This window comes from Trematomus bernacchii, unplaced genomic scaffold (assembly GCF_902827165.1).
Source record: "Trematomus bernacchii unplaced genomic scaffold, fTreBer1.1, whole genome shotgun sequence".
NCBI lineage: Eukaryota > Metazoa > Chordata > Actinopteri > Perciformes > Nototheniidae > Trematomus > Trematomus bernacchii.
Genome location: NW_022987313.1, coordinates 8,588,336 through 8,610,562, shown reverse-complemented (window position 1 = coordinate 8,610,562; position 22,227 = coordinate 8,588,336). Strand labels below are relative to the sequence as shown.

The 22,227-nt window shown below is 41.2% G+C and overlaps 1 protein-coding gene across 2 annotated transcripts; it reads left to right on the top strand.

Moving 5' to 3' along the window:
• Window positions 1–220: 220 nt before the first annotated feature.
• On the top strand, window positions 221–17,656 carry slc35f4 (solute carrier family 35 member F4). 2 transcript variants are annotated; one of them, XM_034123300.1, is made up of 7 exons: window positions 221–452; window positions 14,580–14,880; window positions 15,125–15,344; window positions 15,434–15,559; window positions 15,658–15,850; window positions 16,315–16,404; window positions 16,949–17,656. In XM_034123300.1, the coding sequence occupies exons 1-7, from the start codon at window positions 221–223 to the stop codon at window positions 17,188–17,190; spliced, it is 1,404 nt and encodes a 467-aa protein (XP_033979191.1). In that variant the 3' UTR covers window positions 17,191–17,656. The 2 variants fall into 2 exon arrangements, with proteins under 2 accessions (XP_033979191.1, XP_033979199.1); XM_034123308.1 differs by having other exon boundaries at window positions 294–526; window positions 16,949–17,190.
• The last annotated feature ends 4,571 nt before the right edge of the window (window positions 17,657–22,227 follow it).

Genomic DNA, 22,227 nt, shown 5'->3' with positions numbered 1-22,227 from the left:
AATTCAAAGCATGTGATAGTTGTGACACGCCCCCTGGTGGTCGGTGTGTGCCAGGCTCATGGACAGTGATAACCTTGCTGCTCTGCGTGCAGGAGCATCACTGAAGGAATGTGGATGTCCTGCTCGTGTTTCTAATTGTTGATGCAGCTCCGAGGGTCTCTCGCAGGGTGATCAGGGCTCATCCCCGGTCTCTTCTCATCTCTGTCCGCTCGGACCAACAATGCTAAGCATCGAGAGTGTTTTGGAGAGTGCTGCAGACCAGTCTTGCATCCGGCTGGAGCCCCTGGTGAACACGCACTTATCGGGAAAGACGACGACGACCGGTGGCAGCTGCGATGTCTTCACAGATGGCAGCACCAAAGTGACAGCCAACGGGGTGCACGACATAGAGGACCGGATTCTGAGGATCACCGGCTACTACGGCTACAACCCGGGGTACTCCAGTCATAGAAGTGAGTTCAAAGAAAATAAAGTATACTGATGGCATCACCATTGGATGCGACGATTTCACGCCTTTCCTTGACAGGTGCGTGAATTGAAGACAACAATTGTATGATGGAAATAAATGTGTATCAATGTTTATTTGTGTACCCCCATTCACACAAATCATCCTATCTTGCAAATCAGTATTTAATTGTGCAAAATCCACTATTGCAACTCAGCTAATTGGGTTTTAATCATTGCTATTATAGAGCAGCATGATGTCAATCACTGTGAGCTGGAGGCTGGGTGATGCTGGCCCATCCATCTCTGAGATGAGACAGAGAGAGGGAGAGACAGAGAGAGATAAATAGAGAGAGGGGGGAGAGACACAACAAAACTAACATGGCTGAGCATTTACACAGCAGAGTGTCATGCCCAAATGAAGTTAACATTTTCAAATTCAATTTCAAAGTCAATTGTTTAACTGTAGCCTAATGTTGTCCACATCACATACTCATGTTCTGCAAACATCACTTACGCAGCAGCCTCATGTTCAATTCCAAATATTTAATTCAAACAATAAATATCCCGATGACAAACACAGCCGCTGCTGCTGTGGTGCATGTGAATAATGCCAGCTATCTCCTGACGTGTTTGTGATTTAACAGGCACTTCAGGACTTTAAGCTTGCCTGTAATTTTCATCCGTCGATGTGGTTTTGATTGGTAGAGCAATGCTCTGAATTTTGCTGACTCAGAGACAATGTCTGGGATTGGAGAAGGGAGCTGATGGTGCACTTTGTTCAGTGAAATCTTGCCCTCCAGTTCTGTTGAAATACGGCCCGTGCCAGTGGGATTATAACAAGGGAAAAGAACAAACATTGCAGTGTTCTTTGCACAGCTAATCAGTGCTTTTACAAATGGCTTTATGGTAATGAAGCAATGGGTGCAGAGCTGCATTTCAGAACGTTTACACCATTAGAGAAGTCACAGGTTCTCATCTGGGCTTCCTAATTAAGTAAGTAAATAAAACTTTATTTATATAGCACCCTTCTCCACACGAATGTACAAAGTGCTTTACATACAGTACACAATACACAATACAAAATACAACTAATTGGCTTATTCATTGTACTGTGTCCTTATGCTATACAATTTGGATTAACTGGTGCTTTTCTTAAACAAACCCCCCAAAATCTAATAGATCGTCTCTCTGGGAGCCTCTTTCAAATGCTGGTATATCCCCCCAAGTGAGCTGGACTTGACGTGTAAGCATCCTAACTTCCCTTTCTGGCTGTTATGTAAGCTAAGATGTGTGTTTAGAAGAGAGGTTTTTAACATTCAGCTCAGACCTAGTACCAAATCCTCTGTGACACAGCGCATTACTCTGACAAACTTGTTTTGAATCTAGAAGGAAAACAAAGATAGGGCCTTATTCAATCAGTTCAGCTGAGGCTTCTTTGGATGAGCTGCGAGCACCTCAATGGTTTCTTAGATAGAGACTGAGGAAAAGGAAATGAGCCTGTCTCTTATTAACTGCCTGTGTATCAGGGCTGTCAGTTCCAGTCATTAAAGCATGAATGCAATCAAACGCTTTCATTTGGGAATATATCTCTCATCCAGATTCATTTATTGGAAAAAATTACCTGATTAACAAGGGGCACCAGAAACTTCAGAGAGAGATCAGATTGAACAACTTTGACATTTCAAGGGCCTTCAAAAAATGGTGATATCATGTAACAAAGGAGCAAATGAAACGCCATATTTCATGAGATCATATTTTTCACAAGAGAGCTGCAAATATTAATGGCTTAGTTGTTTGTTCGTAAATGAATCGCCAACTACTTTGATTACCCTGTTTTGGCAGTTTTTCTGAACAAAAAGGTAAAAATCCTGATTCCACCTCCTTAAGTTGGCAAATGATATGCTTTGTTTACTCCTCTATACAGTAGAGTAAACTGAATATCTCGGAAATGCCCATACAACTAATCAATTAGCCGCTAAAGAAACCTAAAGGTTAATAGACAATTCAAATAATTGTTCATTGGAGCAATAGTCCCCAAATGTGTTGCATCTATCAGTCGATTCATGTATAAGTTGTCTGAATAAAAACTTCAACTTTGACAATCGCTTAATAATTTAAATATTTTTTAAAGCACAAATGCAATGCTTCGTGCTTCTCAAATGTCAAACCAGGATGCCTTTCTTTATATCATAGCAAACTATCAAATAAATAGAAGATTAGTTAATAATGAAGATTATTGTTAGCTGCAGGTTTGCCATTATGCCTCTGCCTGTCCCATCTCAATCTCTCCTTAGAGTATACCGTAGCAGACAAGGATAACAGATTGGATGTCACCTGTGATGTAATTGAAGGTATAAGGAGCAGGTGGGGATTGTAAAAGCATCAATGCCAGGACTATGAGAGCCAGTGTATCTGCCAGGCTCGCGGTTATTACATTTCTTCGATGAAATATACCATTTGTAGCTCTGTGTTTCTCCATCCATCCATCAACTGATTTGTATGCATGCCAGAGTCAACAGAAGGTATTCCTCAGGGCAGCGTACTTGTCACCATTTTTCCTGCTGGCACAGCTAAACAAGCCGCTGCTGGTGCTGTCACTGCGAAGGAGTCTGGTTATGTTCACACCCGACTCTCTCTTAAATGTGTTTGATCCTCCTGAGAAACAACAATGTGGAAAAGTCACATTTGTTGCATGCTGCTTGCTGCCTCAAAGCATCACATACTTTGTTTCCATGAGTTGAGAATCCCATGTCCCTCCATCTGAGTATCATATTCTATGAAGGGTAGGACAAAGGACTGCATAAATAGGACAGTAGGCTCACCCTGCCAAGCTTATGGGGTAATGACATATTTAGTAAGATTCTGGTGCCAGTTTATTATTGCCACTTGCCATCTGCGTTGAATTAGAAGATGCCTCTGAGGGGGATTGTGGACTACATTTGGGTACAGGCTGTAATTCAAACAGCAGGGTCATTATATAAAGAAAATGGGAAGGTAGACATCTTTCCAAAAAAGCAAGGTGCAATGCACCAGTTAAGTACACTTAATGGACAACTACACAACAAAAACCAAGAGAGAAATTGTCAAGAAATTGACAGAAAAAAACAGGACAACATATTTTATACAACCGACTTGGCTGCTGCTGGAGGAAAAAACCAGAGTGTGTGCAGTAAATTCTTCATCAGCAGCATCTTCCAAAAACTATTACAATAATTCACTGTGTATCTCTTTTTGAGTCTAGCTAATTTAGAAAAAGAGCAAGTCTGTAGTGTGGGCGCTCACCCCGCAGGGTAAAAAGGTAGGATGCAGGAGGAATGACAGGCACTTGTATTGGCAGTCTAACTCAGCACTGTGACTGTGTTTTTCACTGCAGGCATCACAGCAAGACAACAAAAACACACAGGCACTCAGAGGAGAATTTTGAGGGAAGGGCGTGAAAAGCAAGCATTGATCACAATGGGGTGTGTTGTTGTGTGCACTCCAACAGAGAATGTCTGGGGAGATGTACAAAGAAAGCTGCCTTAGAATACATTCATGCTTGTACTGATCGGTAATTCCTTTTGCATTTTAAAAGAATTTATATCCAGTGTTAACAGCTGGTAAAAGGACTGTCTTCCTCAAACATTGCCTAAAACCTTCTGTATGTGCATGCATTTATTTTTGACTGTCCCGTTCCCATGCCTGCTCTGTCAGGGCTATTTATAAGCAGCCCAGCGTCAAATGGGATATGAGCTTTGCCTGAACGACTCCTGGAGTGCTGCTGGTCTATCACGCTTCTGGGAACGAGTTAAAACCCAAGTAATGGATGCAATATTTCCTCACAGGAGTTACAGAACTGCAGTCATGACACGCATGTTGTAGAACTGTATGTCAGTAGACTCAATATTTGTGGCCTGCCCAAGCAATTCACTTCATGGCTGATAGATTTTTCCCTTGAGCAATTATTTGCAAGCAAAACAATTAATTAAATAATAGAAGGGCACATTAAGTGAAGTGTGTTTTATGGCCTTTCAATCATGCTTAATAAAAAACACTCCTTTCAGCAGCCTGACACTGCCCTCTTGTGGTCTGTAAATTTAACAACAACAATAAAGTCCACGTCCTCCAATGAGATGACAGACAGAACATTTTAGTACCAAATCTAATACCTCCGTGTTAAATCAGCATGAACAAATGTATATATTTGTATAATTGTATTGAATACTGATTTTACATCTGCTTAGTATCCAGGGCTAAGTTAAAGGGTTATTTCCCCCAAATCACTTAAATGCATAAACATATTCTTACCTGTAGTGGCTTTGAAATGTGTGTCCCTGAGATTTCTGCGATCACAAATCAACCGAGATGACAGGAATTCACTTGGTGCTGAAAGCATGAAATGAAAAGTGTAATTTGAATAACTTGTCTTGGGCCAAGTAGTGCAACTGCTCTGGGGACTCAAAAGGCCAGAGGAAATTTACCTAATTGCAAGTTTGCTAAAAAATGAGTGTACCAACAAAGACAGGTCCGGCATTATTACCTGAGTATGTGGCTTTGCCTGGTAGAGAGAGGTAGACAGGTATGGGTAAATAATAAAGCTACAATTAAGTCTGCTCTGGAGTCCAACAGTGGATCACTTTGGTCACCAAAACATATGTAATCACTGCTATATGCTTTTGTCATATGACCAATAGGACACTGGCATGAGTACAGGTCAGCAGTTCTGTACCTCCTTTATGGGAAGATATTGCAACCATTATTTGGAAGATGTTTTTGCTCTGGGGTACTCATAAAAAAGGGTAATGCCGCCATATTTTTTTTCCAATAATGTCCTTTCCACTGGGGATAAATGCACAAACCTCACTGCAAACACCAGGACTATTACTACAAAAATAAATAGGCCCTATGAACACTGTCTTTAGAAATGTATGTGATTTATCCAACACTGTTTCTAAACACACATTGCTGTTGAATTTAGAAACGCATGATTGAATTGCTTTAATAATAACAAATAAAAGTCAATTCATTTCCATTGGTGATGGTTATGTTCAGCAGCTAATAGATTTATAAACCTCAACACACAAAACTAAAATTCTAAGGGAAACAAGACACAGCTATGGCCTGTTCGGCCCCAAGCCTGTGTTTCAGGTCTCAGGCTCGAAAATGACATTCCCAGAACAAATGACCATATCTTCCCTTCTAAAAGGGGAAAATTAATAATATTTTTTCTCAAAGTAATGATAAACCTGTGAGTTGGATGTAGAAAAGCCAGAATCAATATAGATGTTTTTTATTTTAAAGAAAATTCAGATTGAACATAGTAAAAAACTGTAAATTATTATTTTACTTATAGTGAAAACCACCCTTGGATGATGGTAAGGTAGACTAAAAGCTTTAGGAATCCAAAGTACAACATATAATAAGTACCCTGTATCAAGATTGATGCAAAACAAGGGACATTTGACCTTTTTAGAGAGATTTAGCACAAAAAAAACACTTCTGTGTCATTTGGGTGGATTTTCCATATCTCTGGCCCCCCTTGGTCGATTTTGATGGTTGACATCTCTTTCTAACCGTCAAAGTTCCCCATATACACACAGCTTACCAAATAAGGAGTGATAGTGACGCGTAGAAAAATCGGACGCTGCGCTAGCCTCTGGTGGCTACCATTAGCAGCTCATTTTTCTCCTCCGATTTTTGCATAAAGATTGAATTATGGATTATCAATAATTTTTTCAAAGTGACAGACACATTGCTATAACCTATGGATTAACTTTCAGCCGCGTTTTTTCTCGTTTTAATGCCATTGAACACGACTTTTGATCAGAATAACAGCTAAGGTGAGCATATCTCCGTGTTTTGCTAACTAAAGCTACTCGTGTGTTGTCTGTATTTGCTTCCCCTGTCACGAGTTCAGATCGCTCAGTGATTATCCTTATATTTCTATAATCTGTGGAATCTCAGGATGTTATCTAAGCTTGTTTGTGCAGATCCAATAAGTATATTGATCGGTATAGCTAGAGTTCTGTGCTAACGGCCTTAATATGTTGTTGCCCGTGGCTAATTCAGAGGCTCAGCGTTAGCATTGTGTTTTTAAAAAAAAAATTTTTTTTAAAAAGATCAGTTAGTTGAGTTTCTTCCCATTACATGGACATACAACATTCATAGTTTATTACACTTTTGCAGATGTTGTGATTTCGGCCCCTTCGGCGGGTCCGTGGGGCTTAAGAGGTTCTTAAGTGACATAACACAGACTGACTGTGGGTAAATGGTAATGTAATCCATCATGTTCACCACTAGATGTCCTCATCATCAAATGTTCTAAACGCATTGAGTGATGATATGAGCTCCAATGAATGGAAAGTAACAGTCTGCAGGACTTAATTCATAGTCTGCCCAGTCTCCACTACAAATATAACCTCAGCTGCAGGAAACATTCATGCCTCTGTTTCTCATCTCTCATCCTCTGCTCCTCACTGAGAGGTGAAGAGAGAGGCTGAAGACAATTAGCAGCTTGCACCATAAACTGAGGAGCATCGGTTCATCTAAATAACAAAAGATCCTGAATTGGGAAAATGCGTCAGTACAGAGAGGAGGCCATCTGTTGCTATGGAGGTAAAGAGAGAGGATGATGTACTATGTGCTTTGATCTGATGCAACAGCTCCATTGTGTTAAATACACTAAGCTTCCTGTTTATTATTTACACATATCTAGGTTATAGACGGTTAGGATGTTTGGTTTTCGTTGAAGCTGGTTTTGTTGTTTGAGAGGTAATAATTCAACGTTATGGTCATTTTGGTGCATTAGTTTATGTTGGTGTTGATGTCCTGGTGTACGACATGATGCTTAAGGGCTGCACAAAGTATGAACATTTGAACACCTAAAAACAATGTGAAAATAAACAATAGAGAAAGGAATGATCCCTTTGTGTCTTATATTTGAAATTGAACTGGGGCCCCCTGTAAGTGTACGTGCTCCAGGTATTTCTCTTAATCTGATAGCGATAAGCATCCCGGGCTCTGCTGACTCGGCCGTTTTCCATCCCCTCGCTGTCTAGCTGTTGGCTCCTCTCATCAGCCGGGCTATTTTAAGTTTAACCCTCCTGTCTCAGGGGATCCATACCCCCAGCTCATCCCGGTTTACACCCAACCAAATATTAGTTCAGCCACCATGTGAAGCCTCATCCTCACAACGTCACTCAATGCATTAGTGTAGCACTCATACCGTTACACTGACGCTGACCATGGGAATTAAGTGTGATTGCAATGGGATATTTTCCTTGAAAAAACACAGTGTTGTTTCCTCAATATGTGATATTTCATCCAAACAAATATTTATTTATTACCTTGGTTTTACTGGAAAATGGCCCTGCATTGTTTCCATTGTAACAAACAGCCAAACAATAACTGTGCTGTCTCGCAGCCTGAGGATGCACACAGAAGAACTCTGATCTGCTATGCTCTCTATAAAAGTGCCAGGAATGTGGCTGATGAGCATTGGAGAGAGAGAAACAGGAAGGGAGGGGCTAGACAAAACAAGTTTAAATATATTGCGCCAAAAAGGCAATTCAAAGCACTTAAAACATCAAAAGCATAAAGACAAAGTGCAAAGGAAACACATTATAAAAGGTAAAACTCAAAACTGGCATTAACCCGCCAAGAGAATAGAAAACAAAAAACAAGGTCATATAGAATAAGTCAGGTATAAAATACCATTAGAGTTACAGTGATGTGAAAGCTATTGAGTATTCTTGACCAGCATAGACATTACGTTTAGCATACTGCATGCTTACTTTAAATGCTTTCTCTATCTCAGGTGGGAACAGTGAAGGTAAGAGTGCGACTGTTCCTGGCTTGGCTTATTGATTTTACTGGTGCGAGGCTAAGCATAGCATAGGTTATATTAAGATCACATTACAGGCTGCAAGGCCTCATGTGTCTGACCACATGCACTAGACACTGATATGTTGTTTATGTCAAGGCTCAAGCAATATTTAGGTCCATTAATGTTCAGGCAGATTAACCACAGCTGGAGATAGATTAGACGGAGGGCTTTCCTTGAGATGGAAACTCCAGGCCGCAGTGACTCACACGGCCCAGACTCACCCTCCCCAGGTCCTCACCTTCTGCCAGTGTCAGGGTTTCCCCTCACTGTGAACTGTGATGGAAAAATTATGTAAATAACTTACTGAAATAGTATAATCACAATGTAAATAATTGATGGAAAAACACTGTTAAAACGTCCGGCACAGACATTTCAACTTTGATTAAAGTGACTGCCAGTCAAAAGGACTTACAGTAAGTACCGTAGTTGGACCTGCATTAGAGCCGAGTAGCATCAGCGGTTTCCTTTTGATGTTCCTTACTCTAATACATTTTCCTACAAAATCTATTACCATAATGTATAAATAAAGGAATGTTATCTTAGTATTTGAGTAAATGTTACTGTCTACCACTATAGAGAAGGCAAATATTGCTGATCTGCCAATGGAAACAAAAAGCAATATATGATCAGATTGAGGAGAATAACACACAGAAGTTGTGGTCACCTGTTTCATGGAGTCAACATGAGAGGCACACATAATGTAAACCACAGTGATTTAGACCCATTGGATTGGAAAGACACAAGTTAAGGTACAGTAGCAGGCATATTCCTATTTGTATGGAAGATGGTAATGTGGATAATGTGTGCAGCACATCATAGTAGTGATATGTAAATGTATACCAGTGGTGTAAGTACCTTGTGGGCAGAGGCTCCCTTATCTCTGCAATGGGATACTTCAGTGGATATGTTTTATATATAGGACTTTCACTTTTCTGTAAAGCTCACTTTGTTATGCTGTGGTGTAAAGCAACAACTGTTCGAATAATCTATCTCTCAGAAGTAGAGAAGAGCAGGAGCTGTGCCAAGAAGGGAGAGAGTCATTGGAAGATGGGGGACAGGAGTATATTGATAGAGGGAGACAGGGAGGGAAGGCATGACAAGAGCCTGGTCAGGTAGAGAGGTGAGCGGAGGAGAAGGAGGGAGAGAGAGAGGCAGCGGCTAACGCAGCATAATTAGCCTGGGCTGCTTGGTTACCTTCCAAACAAAGCTGCTGATTTGTGGAGCGAAAGAAGAGGAGGGGAAAAGCGAGAGAGACAGAGAGAAAAGAAGAAGAGGAGGAGGAGGATGGAAAGAGATGAGGGGAGTGATTGCGCCATGCCAGACACACTTGAAGCTCAGTCTCCCTTGGAGACAGTGGCAGCTCTGGATCACGGCATGACAGTGCAACAGTAGAGTCTCCACTTCACGGCACTAACACTGAGCTATCTCCACTGAGCTGTGTCACTATCAGAGAGTCAGAGCAGCAGTACCAGAGAGCGCTGGGCTGGAGAGGAACAGGGAGTCAGGACTGGAGTGCTGGGAAGAAGACAGAAGAGTTTGACAGAGCTCTGGGAGGAGGGGCAATCGAGAGCGTGAAGAAGAAGCAGAGGAGTCAGGAGTCTGAGGATGCACGGAGCAAGCAGGACGAGCTGCTGAGCGAGCAGCCTGGGCACATTTACTCACACACACACACATCCTCACACACTTCCCAAGGAAGGACAGTGCGTTGTGCCCCCAGTGGAGGATGAAGAAGCACTCAGCCCGAGTGGCTCCTCTCAGCTCGTACAGCACCCAGGTCCTCACCTGCCCCATCTCTGAAGGTAAACCCAAAGAACCGGAGAGGCCCAGGACGCCATTTATAATCAACTATGAATAGTCAAGGTGCATGTGTCGGCATGAGATACTGGCAGCGTTAGCACAGATAGGTTGCTTTAAACTAGTACTAATTAATAGTGCTCATTGTTTTGGACACCTTTTACAGATAAAAAAAAACGTTTTTCCATAAGGCATCAATGAAGTGATGTGAATGTGTTCTATTCAAGGTGGATAAAGTACTCAGATAAAGTAGTAGTACCACAGAAGGGTCTACTGTTACCAGCAGAAGTCTGCATTCAAAATGTTGCCTACTTTACAAATGTATTTGCATCAAAATGTTCTTAAAGTACCAAACGTAAAAGTATTCATTCTGCACAACGGAATATATATTATATAGATTTGGATTAGAATTATCGTTGGATATGTTTTACTTTATCAACTGAAATGTGTGGAAATCACCAATTGATCAATGTAGATTTAACCTATTATAATGCATGACTCATTATTTGTGGATTATATATTTGTATCATTATTCTAAAGTTTTCAGTCACTTAAGTTTTAAAATAAATGTACAGTAGGGCAGTAAAAAGTACAATATTTGCCTCTGAAATATAAGTATGAAGTAGCAGGAAATTGAACTACTCAAGGTAAATACAAGTACATCAGAAGTTGTACTTAAGTACAGTACTTGTATATGTGCATGTGACTGTCCATCACAAAATCTAATGAGCAGCTTAATTTAACACGTTTTACCACCTGGGCTTTTTGAAACATATCACTTTAGTGTCCTGCTGGCAGAGTTTGGAAGCTTAATGTTGACAGGAAGTGTAGTTGTAGCAGCAGCATCTGTTTCTGGCTGCCCAGCCCTCATGGAAAATAAAACCAAACAGGCCCAAATTCAGCGGCTTTCACATCTGGTAATTCTGTCCACCTGCCCTCCATTCATCTCACTGAGCATTACTATTCACTCATCCTCATCCCATAACCAACAGCCTTGTACTTCACTTAAATCCCTTTACTTTTGATCTTTGTAACACAAATGACTGACTGGTACTGCTATCAACATCATCATAGCTATGATTCACATCTCCTGCCGTGACTTGGATAGAAACGTAATGCTGTTCGGCCCGCAGTAAGCCTGCCCAACGCTGCAGAGGCAACTCTGAGCTTCATATTGGATTCGGCAGGGGTCCATCCATCAATGTCACTGGCATGCAGTGTCAGTGGGATAAAACACAGAATGGATTGAAATGTGAGGTTCGAGCAACCAGCTGCGTCACACAGACTGGATAAGCTCTGTTAATGGGTGCTAGTAGTGAGTGATCCTCTGCAGCAATGGGATTGCTGTAATGAAATGGCATGATGATGACGCTTTCTAATGCTTTTTGAACACATTTCTTGAAGGTAAAGTTTAGTATAGTATAACTAAGGATAGCCTTCATATAGTAAGGCATAGGTATTTTAGTTTGAAAAGAGGTGGAAGCTTGTCCCAACTTCAAATGTAGGTGCATACTCTAAGCAGCTCTATTGTTAGTGGTTTGATGTATCTTTGGAGAGTCTATATTTTAAAGTTTAGGCAGAATTTGATGTGATACCTTTGGATCATCATATTTAAATAAAAGAAACCTTTAATTTGAATAATGCACCAAATTATGTCTGATGGATGATGCTCAATGTATAGGTCTAAGAACTTTATTAATAGCACTCTTACATTTCAGCCAAACAAGTACACTTACTCTGAGTTGACTGAATAGCACTTGTTTTACTTCAGTGAAGTCTTTAACAGTGAAACTATGCTGACAGGCTGTATTTATCAGGCATTATTGTTTCTCTTGCAACTTTTAGCATCAATACTAGTCAGCAAATAACCCGTCTGTTATGAGAATACAATTTTGGCCACGAGAGTCGTTTTTATGAGGCACGGTAATAGTAGAGTTATAATATTACTGCATCTTGGCAGCAGATCAGCCTGTAGTGGCTTTTACCTCATCAAAAGAGGACAGAAGAGCCCGTATCCAACACTATAAGCTTTCGTTTTTTTGTCAGTGCTGTGAAACACGAGCCATCTTAGCTGTTGGACAAGGAGTAGCAGACATAATGAAAAAATAAAAAGAATAATAAAGCGGCTTCTCTCTTGCAGCAATATCAGATCTTAGTTTTCCAGTGTTTAGCAACCACCAGGCTCATTAGGTTGATTAAGAATTGTAGCTGTGACAGAATGTAATTACACCAATCCCTCGATGATCCTTTTGGAAAGAACTTGTATCGTGTTCGACATTTTTGTTTTCCCCACAAGCTGTAGTTCTGCTCCCAGCTGGGATGTGCTGTAAGGTGAAACATTTTACAGACTCTAGGCTAATGCAGCACTGATGTAGTAACTAAGTATACTTCAGTACTGCACATATGGAGAGTTTTGTGGTGCCTTTACATGATTTGAGTATTTCAGTTTTATGCAACTTTGTACTTGCTTAACTACATTTCATATTGTGTTGTTTACTCTATTAAACAAGTTGAACATGTTATGACCTTTGAAAACCCCTAACCCTTCCAAACCTCTCATATGGCTTAATTTAAGTCACTCATTGAGACGCAAGGAGGCATAACTTTCCAAAATTCTCAGAAAATGTAAATTCTATAAAATAGTAAAAAATATGAATGCACAATTTGTGTAGCCAAATATGTTTTTCATTTCTTCACCTTGGTTAGGAACAACTGGACTTAATTGCCCAAATGTGTATTAGGTTGTTAAAAAGCTCCAACATGACTGGATACAACAGATCACTTTTTTTATTTTTTTATGAAGTGATCCTCTTACTCCATCGCACTAACATGAATCTGATCGGTCTAATCTAATCACCATTCTTTCTCAGGTATAACAGTTGCAGCCATGGGTTAGATTTAATACTGTTACTGGGTGCCAGCTATGATCTCATGCTTTCATTGATCTTATTAAGTCATTTTGGCAAGACTGTTGAGTTATTTTCTGAATGAAATAGGTGGCTCTGGGTGGACTCACCAGTGAAAGGGTTTCACACAAACAAGCCAGAAAATATCATTATCGTTATTTGATCTAAGGAATGCGCTTAACAAATACTGTTGCAGCTTTCTTTTGGATGAAACAAAAACTAATTAACGTACAATCCACTTTCCTTCATTAGACCTGTCACTGTTTCCTGTTGAAGTCTCACTGCATTTGACAGACAAAAGAGTGTCAGATGGAATACGAGAACCCCAGAGATGCCCTGCTGCAGCAGAGGGAGATACTCTGGGTACAAATGCAGGTGCTTGCAGCGCTGCAGTGTCTGCAGCCATGGTGGAAATGGCAGAGATTCCCGTGCTGAGCTAGCAAAGGGAGCACAGGCAGCAAACATCCAGCACATGTCATCTTTTATTCCTGCCCTGGTGTAAATTGATCACACTGTTGAAAGTTAAAGAACGGATCTGAGCTCTCTCCGGAAATGCTCCCACACACAGCACTTCACATATTAAACAGCACAGTAAGGGTCCAGAAGTCCCGCAGTCGATTTAGGCACTGGGCATGATCAACCAAGCGTCACTGGCATAAGATTAGGAATAAACCTCTCTTTCGATCTATATGTAATGTTGGTGGTAGTGTACATCTTTCCCAGTGCTACTCCATGACAATCTTGCTACATGGCAACATTTTCATAGCAGGAATGTACCAACAGTCAAACAGTGGCTGCCAAGGTTGACATGACTTTCTTGTGGAATGTCATGTGGTTAGGTTTACTCTTGCTTTCTGGGCATCAGGTTTCTGTGCACACCTGACTACAATGGGTGTACAGTATGTGCTGCCTCATGAGGCCACAAAGCTATTTATGACATGCACAGCCACAATGCTAACCCAACACATTTTTGACAAAGTCTTGTCTTGTGCATCAGCGCCCTTCCAGCATGAAATGCAAACTGTGGTAGTGATCACTGAGGGCAATTGATCAATACATGCTTATGTGCTGGACCCCAGCCAGGGAGACACATGCACCACCCTGTATATACAGTAATATAAAGTATACGGAATATTCAAGGTTTGGCTAATATAAAGGATTTCAAATACAAAGCTGTATTTATGCAAAGCTGTATTTATGCAAAGCAATGCGAGAACGGCTTTTAGCTGAATGCTTATATTATGTCATGCTAACATTGTCCTTAGAACAGGAAGTACAACGTGCACATGTAGAGATCCAGCGATGGATTTTCTGTTTTCTGTAATACTGTAGTGACATCACTATATAACACTCGTGCTTCTTTTGACTAGCACATTGTAGTCTAAGCCGGGGTGGGACATTTATATGCGGTTGACCAATCAGAGCAGACTGGGCTCTGGTTTCAGACAGAGGGTGAAAAGAGGTGCTGCAGCACAGCCAGTATTAAAGACCTTTTTCAACATTAAAGCATGGAAAAATGTCACAGTAGAGCCACAAAATACAAATCTTTTTGTTGTGTCTCCCACCAGGAGAGGATGGCTCAGAGTCTCATGCAGAGACACCGGGCAGCGAGACCAGTGAAGAGAGCCGGTCCTATCAGACATGTACCCACACGGCTCTGAAGGTGCTGGGGGGTCTGCTGCTGGTGCTGTGTGTCTCCTCCTCCTGGGTGGGTACCACTCAGGTGGTAAAGCTGACCTTCCAGTCGTTCTCCTGTCCTTTCTTCATCTCCTGGTTCAGCAGCAACTGGAACATCCTCTTCTTCCCCATCTACTACTCTGGACTGGTGGTTACTAAAAGGGAGAAGCAGACTCCCATACAGAAATTCAGGTAAACTGACAATAAAATGATATTTGAATCCAATGAAAGAAGCGTTGATATGGCTTTTGCTAATGTGTGCTTGAGACTGTACGTAAAACAGCTGTGGCAGATGTGTCACTTGAGTTCATCACCAAAATGAAGAGAAATAGTCTAGTAGTGTTTAAATGTATATGTATATACGTTTTTCATTTGTAGAGGGCAGACCTAAAGCAAAGCCAAGTCTGACATCTCTTTTTTTGCCCTTGTAAAACAGGGAGTGCAGCAAGCTCTTTGGGGAGGATGGGATGACTCTCAAGCTTTTCGTAAAGAGGACAGCCCCCTTCTCGATCCTGTGGACGCTGACCAACTACCTTTACCTCATGGCGTTGAAGAAACTGACCGCAACTGATGTCTCTGCGCTCTACTGCTGCCACAAGGCTTTCGTCTTTCTTTTGTCCTGGATTGTTCTCAAGGACCGTTTCATGGGGGTTCGGGTCAGTATCCTCACAATAACAACTATAATGAAACTTTCAATAGCTCCTGAGTACTAATGCCTGTGATGTCTCTGAATCTCTACCTGCAGATTGTGGCAGCTATCATGGCCATCACAGGTATTGTCATGATGGCTTATGCTGATGGTTTCCATGGTGATTCTTTTGTGGGCGTGGCATTAGCTGTGGGCTCGGCCTCCACATCAGCTCTTTACAAGGTTAGACCACTTCTCAGTTTGAACCACTTTTGGACTGACTCTAAATGCTTGTAACAGTGACTGTCAATGTGTATATTAATGTTTGTCTCACTATCCAGGTGCTGTTCAAGATGTTTCTGGGCAGTGCAAACCTTGGAGAAGTGGCTCACTTCCTTTCCACCATGGGCTTCTTCAACCTCATCTTCATCTCCTGTGTGCCCCTCATCCTCTACTTCACCAAGGTGGAGCACTTGGGCTCACTGTCCTCCCTGCCCTGGGGATACCTGTGTGGACTGGCAGGACTGTGGCTGGGTGAGAGTGCATCAATACCTGTAGAGAGAAGAGTGAATATCATGGTTTCACCCACCTGTTCAAAGTGTTTGAATGAATGTTAATTGTTAATGCTGCAGCAAACAGTTAATTTATAGTAATATGTTTCCTTAAAAAATATATGTATTTATAAGATGATTTCTAATTGTTTACATGCTTACAGTCTGCTTTTCACTGCATTCGTTGGCTATTGGTATGCTTTTAGGGGCATTGCTGCCACAAACAGACAGCATAATGTAAACTAGCTGCATGCAAGCTACTGAAAACTACTATTGGTCATAAACTCCTCAACGTACCTTCAAATTAAAAGCTGTAACTAATGACGTTGTCATTTTTGTTTAAGAAAACATTTAATGAAAGAGGCAAAATAATTTCTTCTTTTAATTAACTCATTGATAAGATGACCTGTCATGTGTGAACTCTAATCTATTCCTCTTCTTTTACAGTTTTCAACATCTTGGTGCATGTTGGTGTGGTGCTGACGTACCCCATTCTCATCTCCATAGGGACACTCCTCAGTGTGCCGGGCAATGCAGGTAAAGTTTCCTAAGTATTGTCTTCAATGTATTGGTTATTATTTCTTATTTCTTATTAATATGATTGTGAGAAGGAGAGTACATGGCCACACATACTGTGGTGCTTGTTTTGAGAGGTCAGCACTTAAGGCTACTGAAGCAAACAGATTACACAGCAAGTCTGCCTCTCTCTTCCTGGAAACCCAATCATCAATGTGCCTCAACACACCCTGCAACTCTTCTCTCGCTGAGGGAGGATCAGGTTGCTAAGGCGACACTAAATGCCTGCAGACGAGTTATTTTTCTTTGACCACGATGGACTGCATGAAGGTCAGTGGGTTACGGCCACTTGTCTCCAGACCGCAAAGACACAGAGGATAAAGTGGACGGCTTGTGCTAATTTAAATCCGCATTAGCTTCACTCATCCCCCTATAGCTGCAGTGTCCTGTGGTTTATCTTACTTCATGTAATTAATCTCAATTTGTTTTTGTTTCTCCCCCCCCCCCCCCCCTTCCCTGTTCTGCTCCTCTGCCACACTTCCTGTCTTTCCTTCACCTGCTGTAGCCGTAGATGTTTTGAAACATGAGGTGATCTTCAGTGTGGTGCGCCTGGCAGCCACCTGCATCATCTGCCTGGGCTTCTTGCTCCTGCTGCTGCCTGAGGAGTGGGACTCAGTCACGCTGCGTTTCCTGGCCACCATCGCAGACAAGAAGACGGAGGAACACGGCGAGGAGCTCACAGACTCCAGCGTCCACACACGAAGCCGCAGTCGGGCAAACGGCACTGTCTCTATTCCCTTGGCATGACATGGCTGAGCTCTGCTAGTAGCCTGTGTTAACCAGTCTTTAAGCCCTGTCTGCAAATGTTCCTCCATGGTGTGGAGGTGTGACGGGATTTTTGGTCCACGAGGACTCTATCAGGGAGACAGGAAGTATTGTCTTGAACTTCACTCTGGAGATCTCTCACTAAATCACTTCACAACAGGAGGGGGGGAACTGTTAATCCTGATGCTCAGTCCTGTTCCTCGCACGCACCCAAAACAAGAGCTGACTGACCTCCCCTCACCTGCTCTGTGGACTGTATTCTGTGAATATAAATATTAACAGGGCCAATTTGGCTCAATCTTATATGTATTTATGATATTTATTTAGAGCTTTATCAATAAGAGTATTATTTAGAATCTTATTGAATAGTATTATATACAAGAATGGCAGTTATACTATGCTTAATGTACAGGCTCTTTTGGTTTTGTAATAAAAGACTTAAAACTCACATTTATAGCATGTATTACTTGTTTAAGTAATAGTCACATTTCCAAAATCGGAAATTTTAAATTGGATTCACTCCCCCACTTCAACATGAAAAGATGCTAAATGACCATATAGTTTAATGATGGCAAAGACACATATTTAGTTGTTAGAGTAAAGTTGAGGGTGAGATCACAATTTTTTCCAAACTTAAACTGTGTGAACAGCTTTCAGAGACATTATAAGAACTATTGTTTCATCTGTATACTTTGTATCATGAATAGATATTTTTTGCAGAACTAGGCGGTGTGGTTCATATAATATTAGTAGGTTAATATAGTAAGTGCATTGCATTGATTTAGCAGTGATGACTTTGCACAATTATCCTCGCTATAATACATTACGCAATGGTGTATTTAGCTGTTACTTACTCACACAAGCACACACACATGCAGTGGAAACTGATGAAGATTGGAAATTATAGTTTCTACTTTAATTTATCCTCTTTCACATATACACAATATGTGGTAACAATGCGTACCAATCTGCCTGGCAATGGAGGCTCATGGGACATGTTTTGCCTTTAGAGCATAACACTGTGACAGGCCTCGTCAAAATGACTTAACAGTGTCACATAGCATGTTGCAACGTTACATTTTAGTTCATATAGTGTTCTTTAGATTATTAGGGTGTCAGGGGACCTATTTCTTAGTCTTCACACACAGACACAGACACACAAACACACACACACACACACGCACACGCACGTACGCACACACACACACACACACACGCACACACGCACACGCACGCATGCACACACACACAATCCCGAGAGTTTAACACCACAGTGTATTTATGACTGCTGGAGTGCAGTCAGTGAGTTGAAACCTTTAATGAAGCATTTGCTGAGGTGACACTTTCAGCTAAACAACCGCAGTGACATTTTAACATATTAAAATAAATGAGCTAGAATGAGCAGAGGCATTTGTAATGTTCAAATCTTAATTATAATGTTAAGTATTTAGTTCTGCTGGATGCTGATAAGAGACGTTAGAGAGGGGCCTTATGTAATGAATGTTAAATACAGCGTTTGCCATAATAACAGATTGTTGTACACATTCTTATTGGAAATATTTGTAGATAAATATGGGGCAGACAGAACATGAGGAAAGTGTGAAAAGCATGAATTAGAAAGAATTACAAAACTCGCAAGGTCGTGTCATATAACAAGTTGATTGCCAAACTGTATCATTTTCTAAAAAAGGCAAGCACTCAGCACTGAAAAGTAATATAAGACAACCAATAGTGCTCCAAACAAGGCCAAAACACTCTATCCAAACTGTAGATGCTGCAATAGAAGAAAAAGTTAAATAATTTAAGTGATAAAGATGGTCTATTAAAAAAATGTAATACATAAAGGGAAACCGTTTGGAAAATAATTACTACATAATCTATAGGCTTGCTTTAAGGCCAAAAGTTATATGAAATAGTCTACAGTATAAAGCGCTGATACAACTACTGTCTTATCTGACATGCAGCCGAAAAGGACAAACCTTTGTAACACAGTTTGTCCACCCCATGTGTTCTTCTGTTTACTCATGAAGTCACATTTTTTAGTCAGTTAACAATTTCCCAGAGATTTGCCGTCTACCCCTCCGGGCTTTCCAATATGGAAATAACAGGTTCTTTCAAGCATTAACTTATGAGTTACAAAGTAACCTGTAGGGAGAGTTGCCATAGAAACCTAGCTCATTATAATGAAGTCAAGTATGAAGGCAGCGCTGAAGTACACACCTACTCCTTTAAGCACTACCAAAAGTGTTTTTTGCGGTTTTACTTTGACAGAGATGCGTCGGGACAAACAATCATTTCGCCAGCAGGGGAGATGTGAGGACCACCAGGCTTGTTTTAATGTTATACGTTAAGTTATTCTGTTATTGATGTCTTTAAAAGAAGAGCCAAACAATTCTTAGGGAATTAACATGTTTGGAAAAATTCAACAAAAACGGTGGACCTACAGTTACAGAACCTGCATTTCTGACGAGAAGACTTTAAAAAGGTGAGATTAGTATTAGTAAAGACTAAACTAAACCTGAAGAAAGATAAACTAACTTTGAACATTCTTGTGCTAGAGTAGAATTTAGTATTTTGGCTTGACAGCATTAGGACAAGGGGCAAGTCAATGGGCTCTACAGGCTCCAGACCCAAGCTGTTTAAAGTGGCTCCGTGTAATAGCCTGCAGGAGGGGGCACAGCCTGAACCACAATGGACCGTCCCCGCTCTGCCCGTCAGTGTGGAGCAGCCATCGGTATCTCTGGCACAGAAAAAGAAAACCTTACCTCCACTGAGACAGGAAATAACTCTTTCCACACTCTCAGGTTAGTAAGTCTCATGTCTCTGGTGTTTCATTCCCATTCAGTTGTATTTGTACAGTCCACTATGTGTTGTGATACTGATTGTCTGCATGTGTGTGTTGTAAGAACCATGCTTTGCAGGAAACATCCCATCAAAGCAAAGTAACAATTCAAGCATCATTCACTCACATCCACCCCGAAGAATGCAGGTTAATATATGTTATATTAACTATAAAAGGCTATTATTGTTGCCTGATTCATATGAGAAGTTTTTCATCCATTCAATCCCCGGCTAGGACTCTGGCAGACATCATTTTGTATTATTGTTTCTGACTGGTTGAGATTTGTACCCAGACATGCCATCATTATTATTTCCTCCTCAGACACTCCAACCACTGGCCCTGCAAATTGGGCACACAAGCATTGCCACTCAAATTGCCATGGTAATACAAAAGAAAATAAACATATGGTTGCTGTGCCAGCGTCACTGCCCCCATGATATCTCACGACACAATGAGAAATGTTTCTGTTTGTTGCAGGGCAGGGGATGCAGAGATGGGGGTGTCCGCCTGTCTTCTACAATCGGCCAGACAGGAAGCTGTGGCACCGGCAGAATGATTCAGGTAAAGCAGCTTGACAAAGTAGGGAATTAAGTGCATCTGTATCATCAATAATTCAGTTCGTGCTTTTTTTAAATTGAGGCAAAATTAAAGTGTGCCGCAGTGCTTACAATGAGGGGGGAAATAAAGAGCGAAGAAGAGACGGAAACAGCTGTGAGTAAGGGCTCTTCCAGTCCCAGTGGATCTGATTAAAGTATCTACGGATTGGAAAGTAGGGTGGTCTACAGCCATGACTGGCCCTCAATGGGGTCTATTTTCAGGGTACAGGGAACAGAGAAGCCCCCTCTATAACTGCCAATATTGCAGACAAAGTCGTCTGTCCAAAGGGAATATATTAACACGATCACATACATCGCAATTACATATATAAATATATTGTAATACATATTTGTTGTAGTGGTTGAATAAGTAATGCTAGACCCTTTACTTTAAGACTGTTACCACCAAATTCAAAAATTCATATTTTTCTTAAATACTGCAGTGCTATTCATCAATCTAGATTGTTTTTGTCTAAATTGCTGAGTGTTGGATAAATTGGCCGTGTAGAAGTTTACCTTCTGTCCAATATTACAGGACTATAGCACTCAGCTTGTGCTGCCAAAACAAATGTATTATTATTATTATTTTATTATTATTATTATGTCAAAATCAATCAAACATTAATCTAACCGGTTACTCAAGATAAATCTGAAAACATTTAATTATACCTGTCAAAGACACATACTGGAGTAAAGAGTAGAATATAAATAAGTACTCTCACACCAATGGCCTCTTGTGGCTCTGTGAATTTCTAGGGAGGATTTCTGGAGGCCCAAACAGTTCTCACCCAACAGGCTCATCGGCAGCGGCGAGCTCACCACCGACAGGCCAGAGAGCAGAGAAGACATAAGGTCGTCTACTCAGTTAACGGTAAGATTGCAAATTGTTATTCTAACAAGGAAGCTTGATACAAAATGTCTGAATGTGGTCTAAATATGATTTCATTAGGCCCTCAAGTTGAAGGTCCAAATACAGAGGGCATCCAGAGGCTGAAACTGGTGAGGAGTCCCACAGAGAGGGACATCTTCTGGGACGAGACCACAGGAGAAAGGCTGGATCCCAGCTGCCTTCTAGACCCAACCTTTCTACCTCACCTTTGTGAAGGGAGACAGCGAAACCAGCCGAACAAAGAAGATGGGATCCAGGGAGAGAGAGGTCCCAGAAACAGAGAGGAAAAGAATGAACACACTGGACAGAGATGCCCATATATAGACAAAAACATATTATGGACAAACGAAAGGGAAATGGTGGGAATAGAAGACAGGGACACCACCCAGAGGGATGGTTGTATGTGGTCTGAATCTGCCAGAAGCTGTCAGACAGCAAGGATAAGAGGTGCAAGAGGGATCTGGCACAATAAGCCATAAACACCTTGCAATATAAAGAAAACTCTTGGTGTTCTGGGGATACTTCCTTCATGGCTGAGTTTATGACGCCCTCTATGGGTGAAAGCAGTGAGAACACTTGCAGTCAGGCTCATTTTACCTACCATGTTGATAGCCAACATTTTACATTAAGTTCAAAGAGTTGGGATTCAAATCAGCCAGCTTTGAAGCTTCTTTTCTATTACTGGGCTTTTG

Excerpts from the sequence above, each read along its gene's own strand:
- slc35f4 (XM_034123300.1), top strand. The coding sequence starts at position 221 with ATGCTAAGCATCGAGAGTGTTTTGGAGAGTGCTGCAGACCAGTCTTGC. Across the intron at positions 14,881-15,124 it reads ACTCCCATACAGAAATTCAG|GGAGTGCAGCAAGCTCTTTG; the intron begins GTAAACTGACAA and ends CTTGTAAAACAG. Across the intron at positions 15,345-15,433 it reads ACCGTTTCATGGGGGTTCGG|ATTGTGGCAGCTATCATGGC; the intron begins GTCAGTATCCTC and ends CTCTACCTGCAG.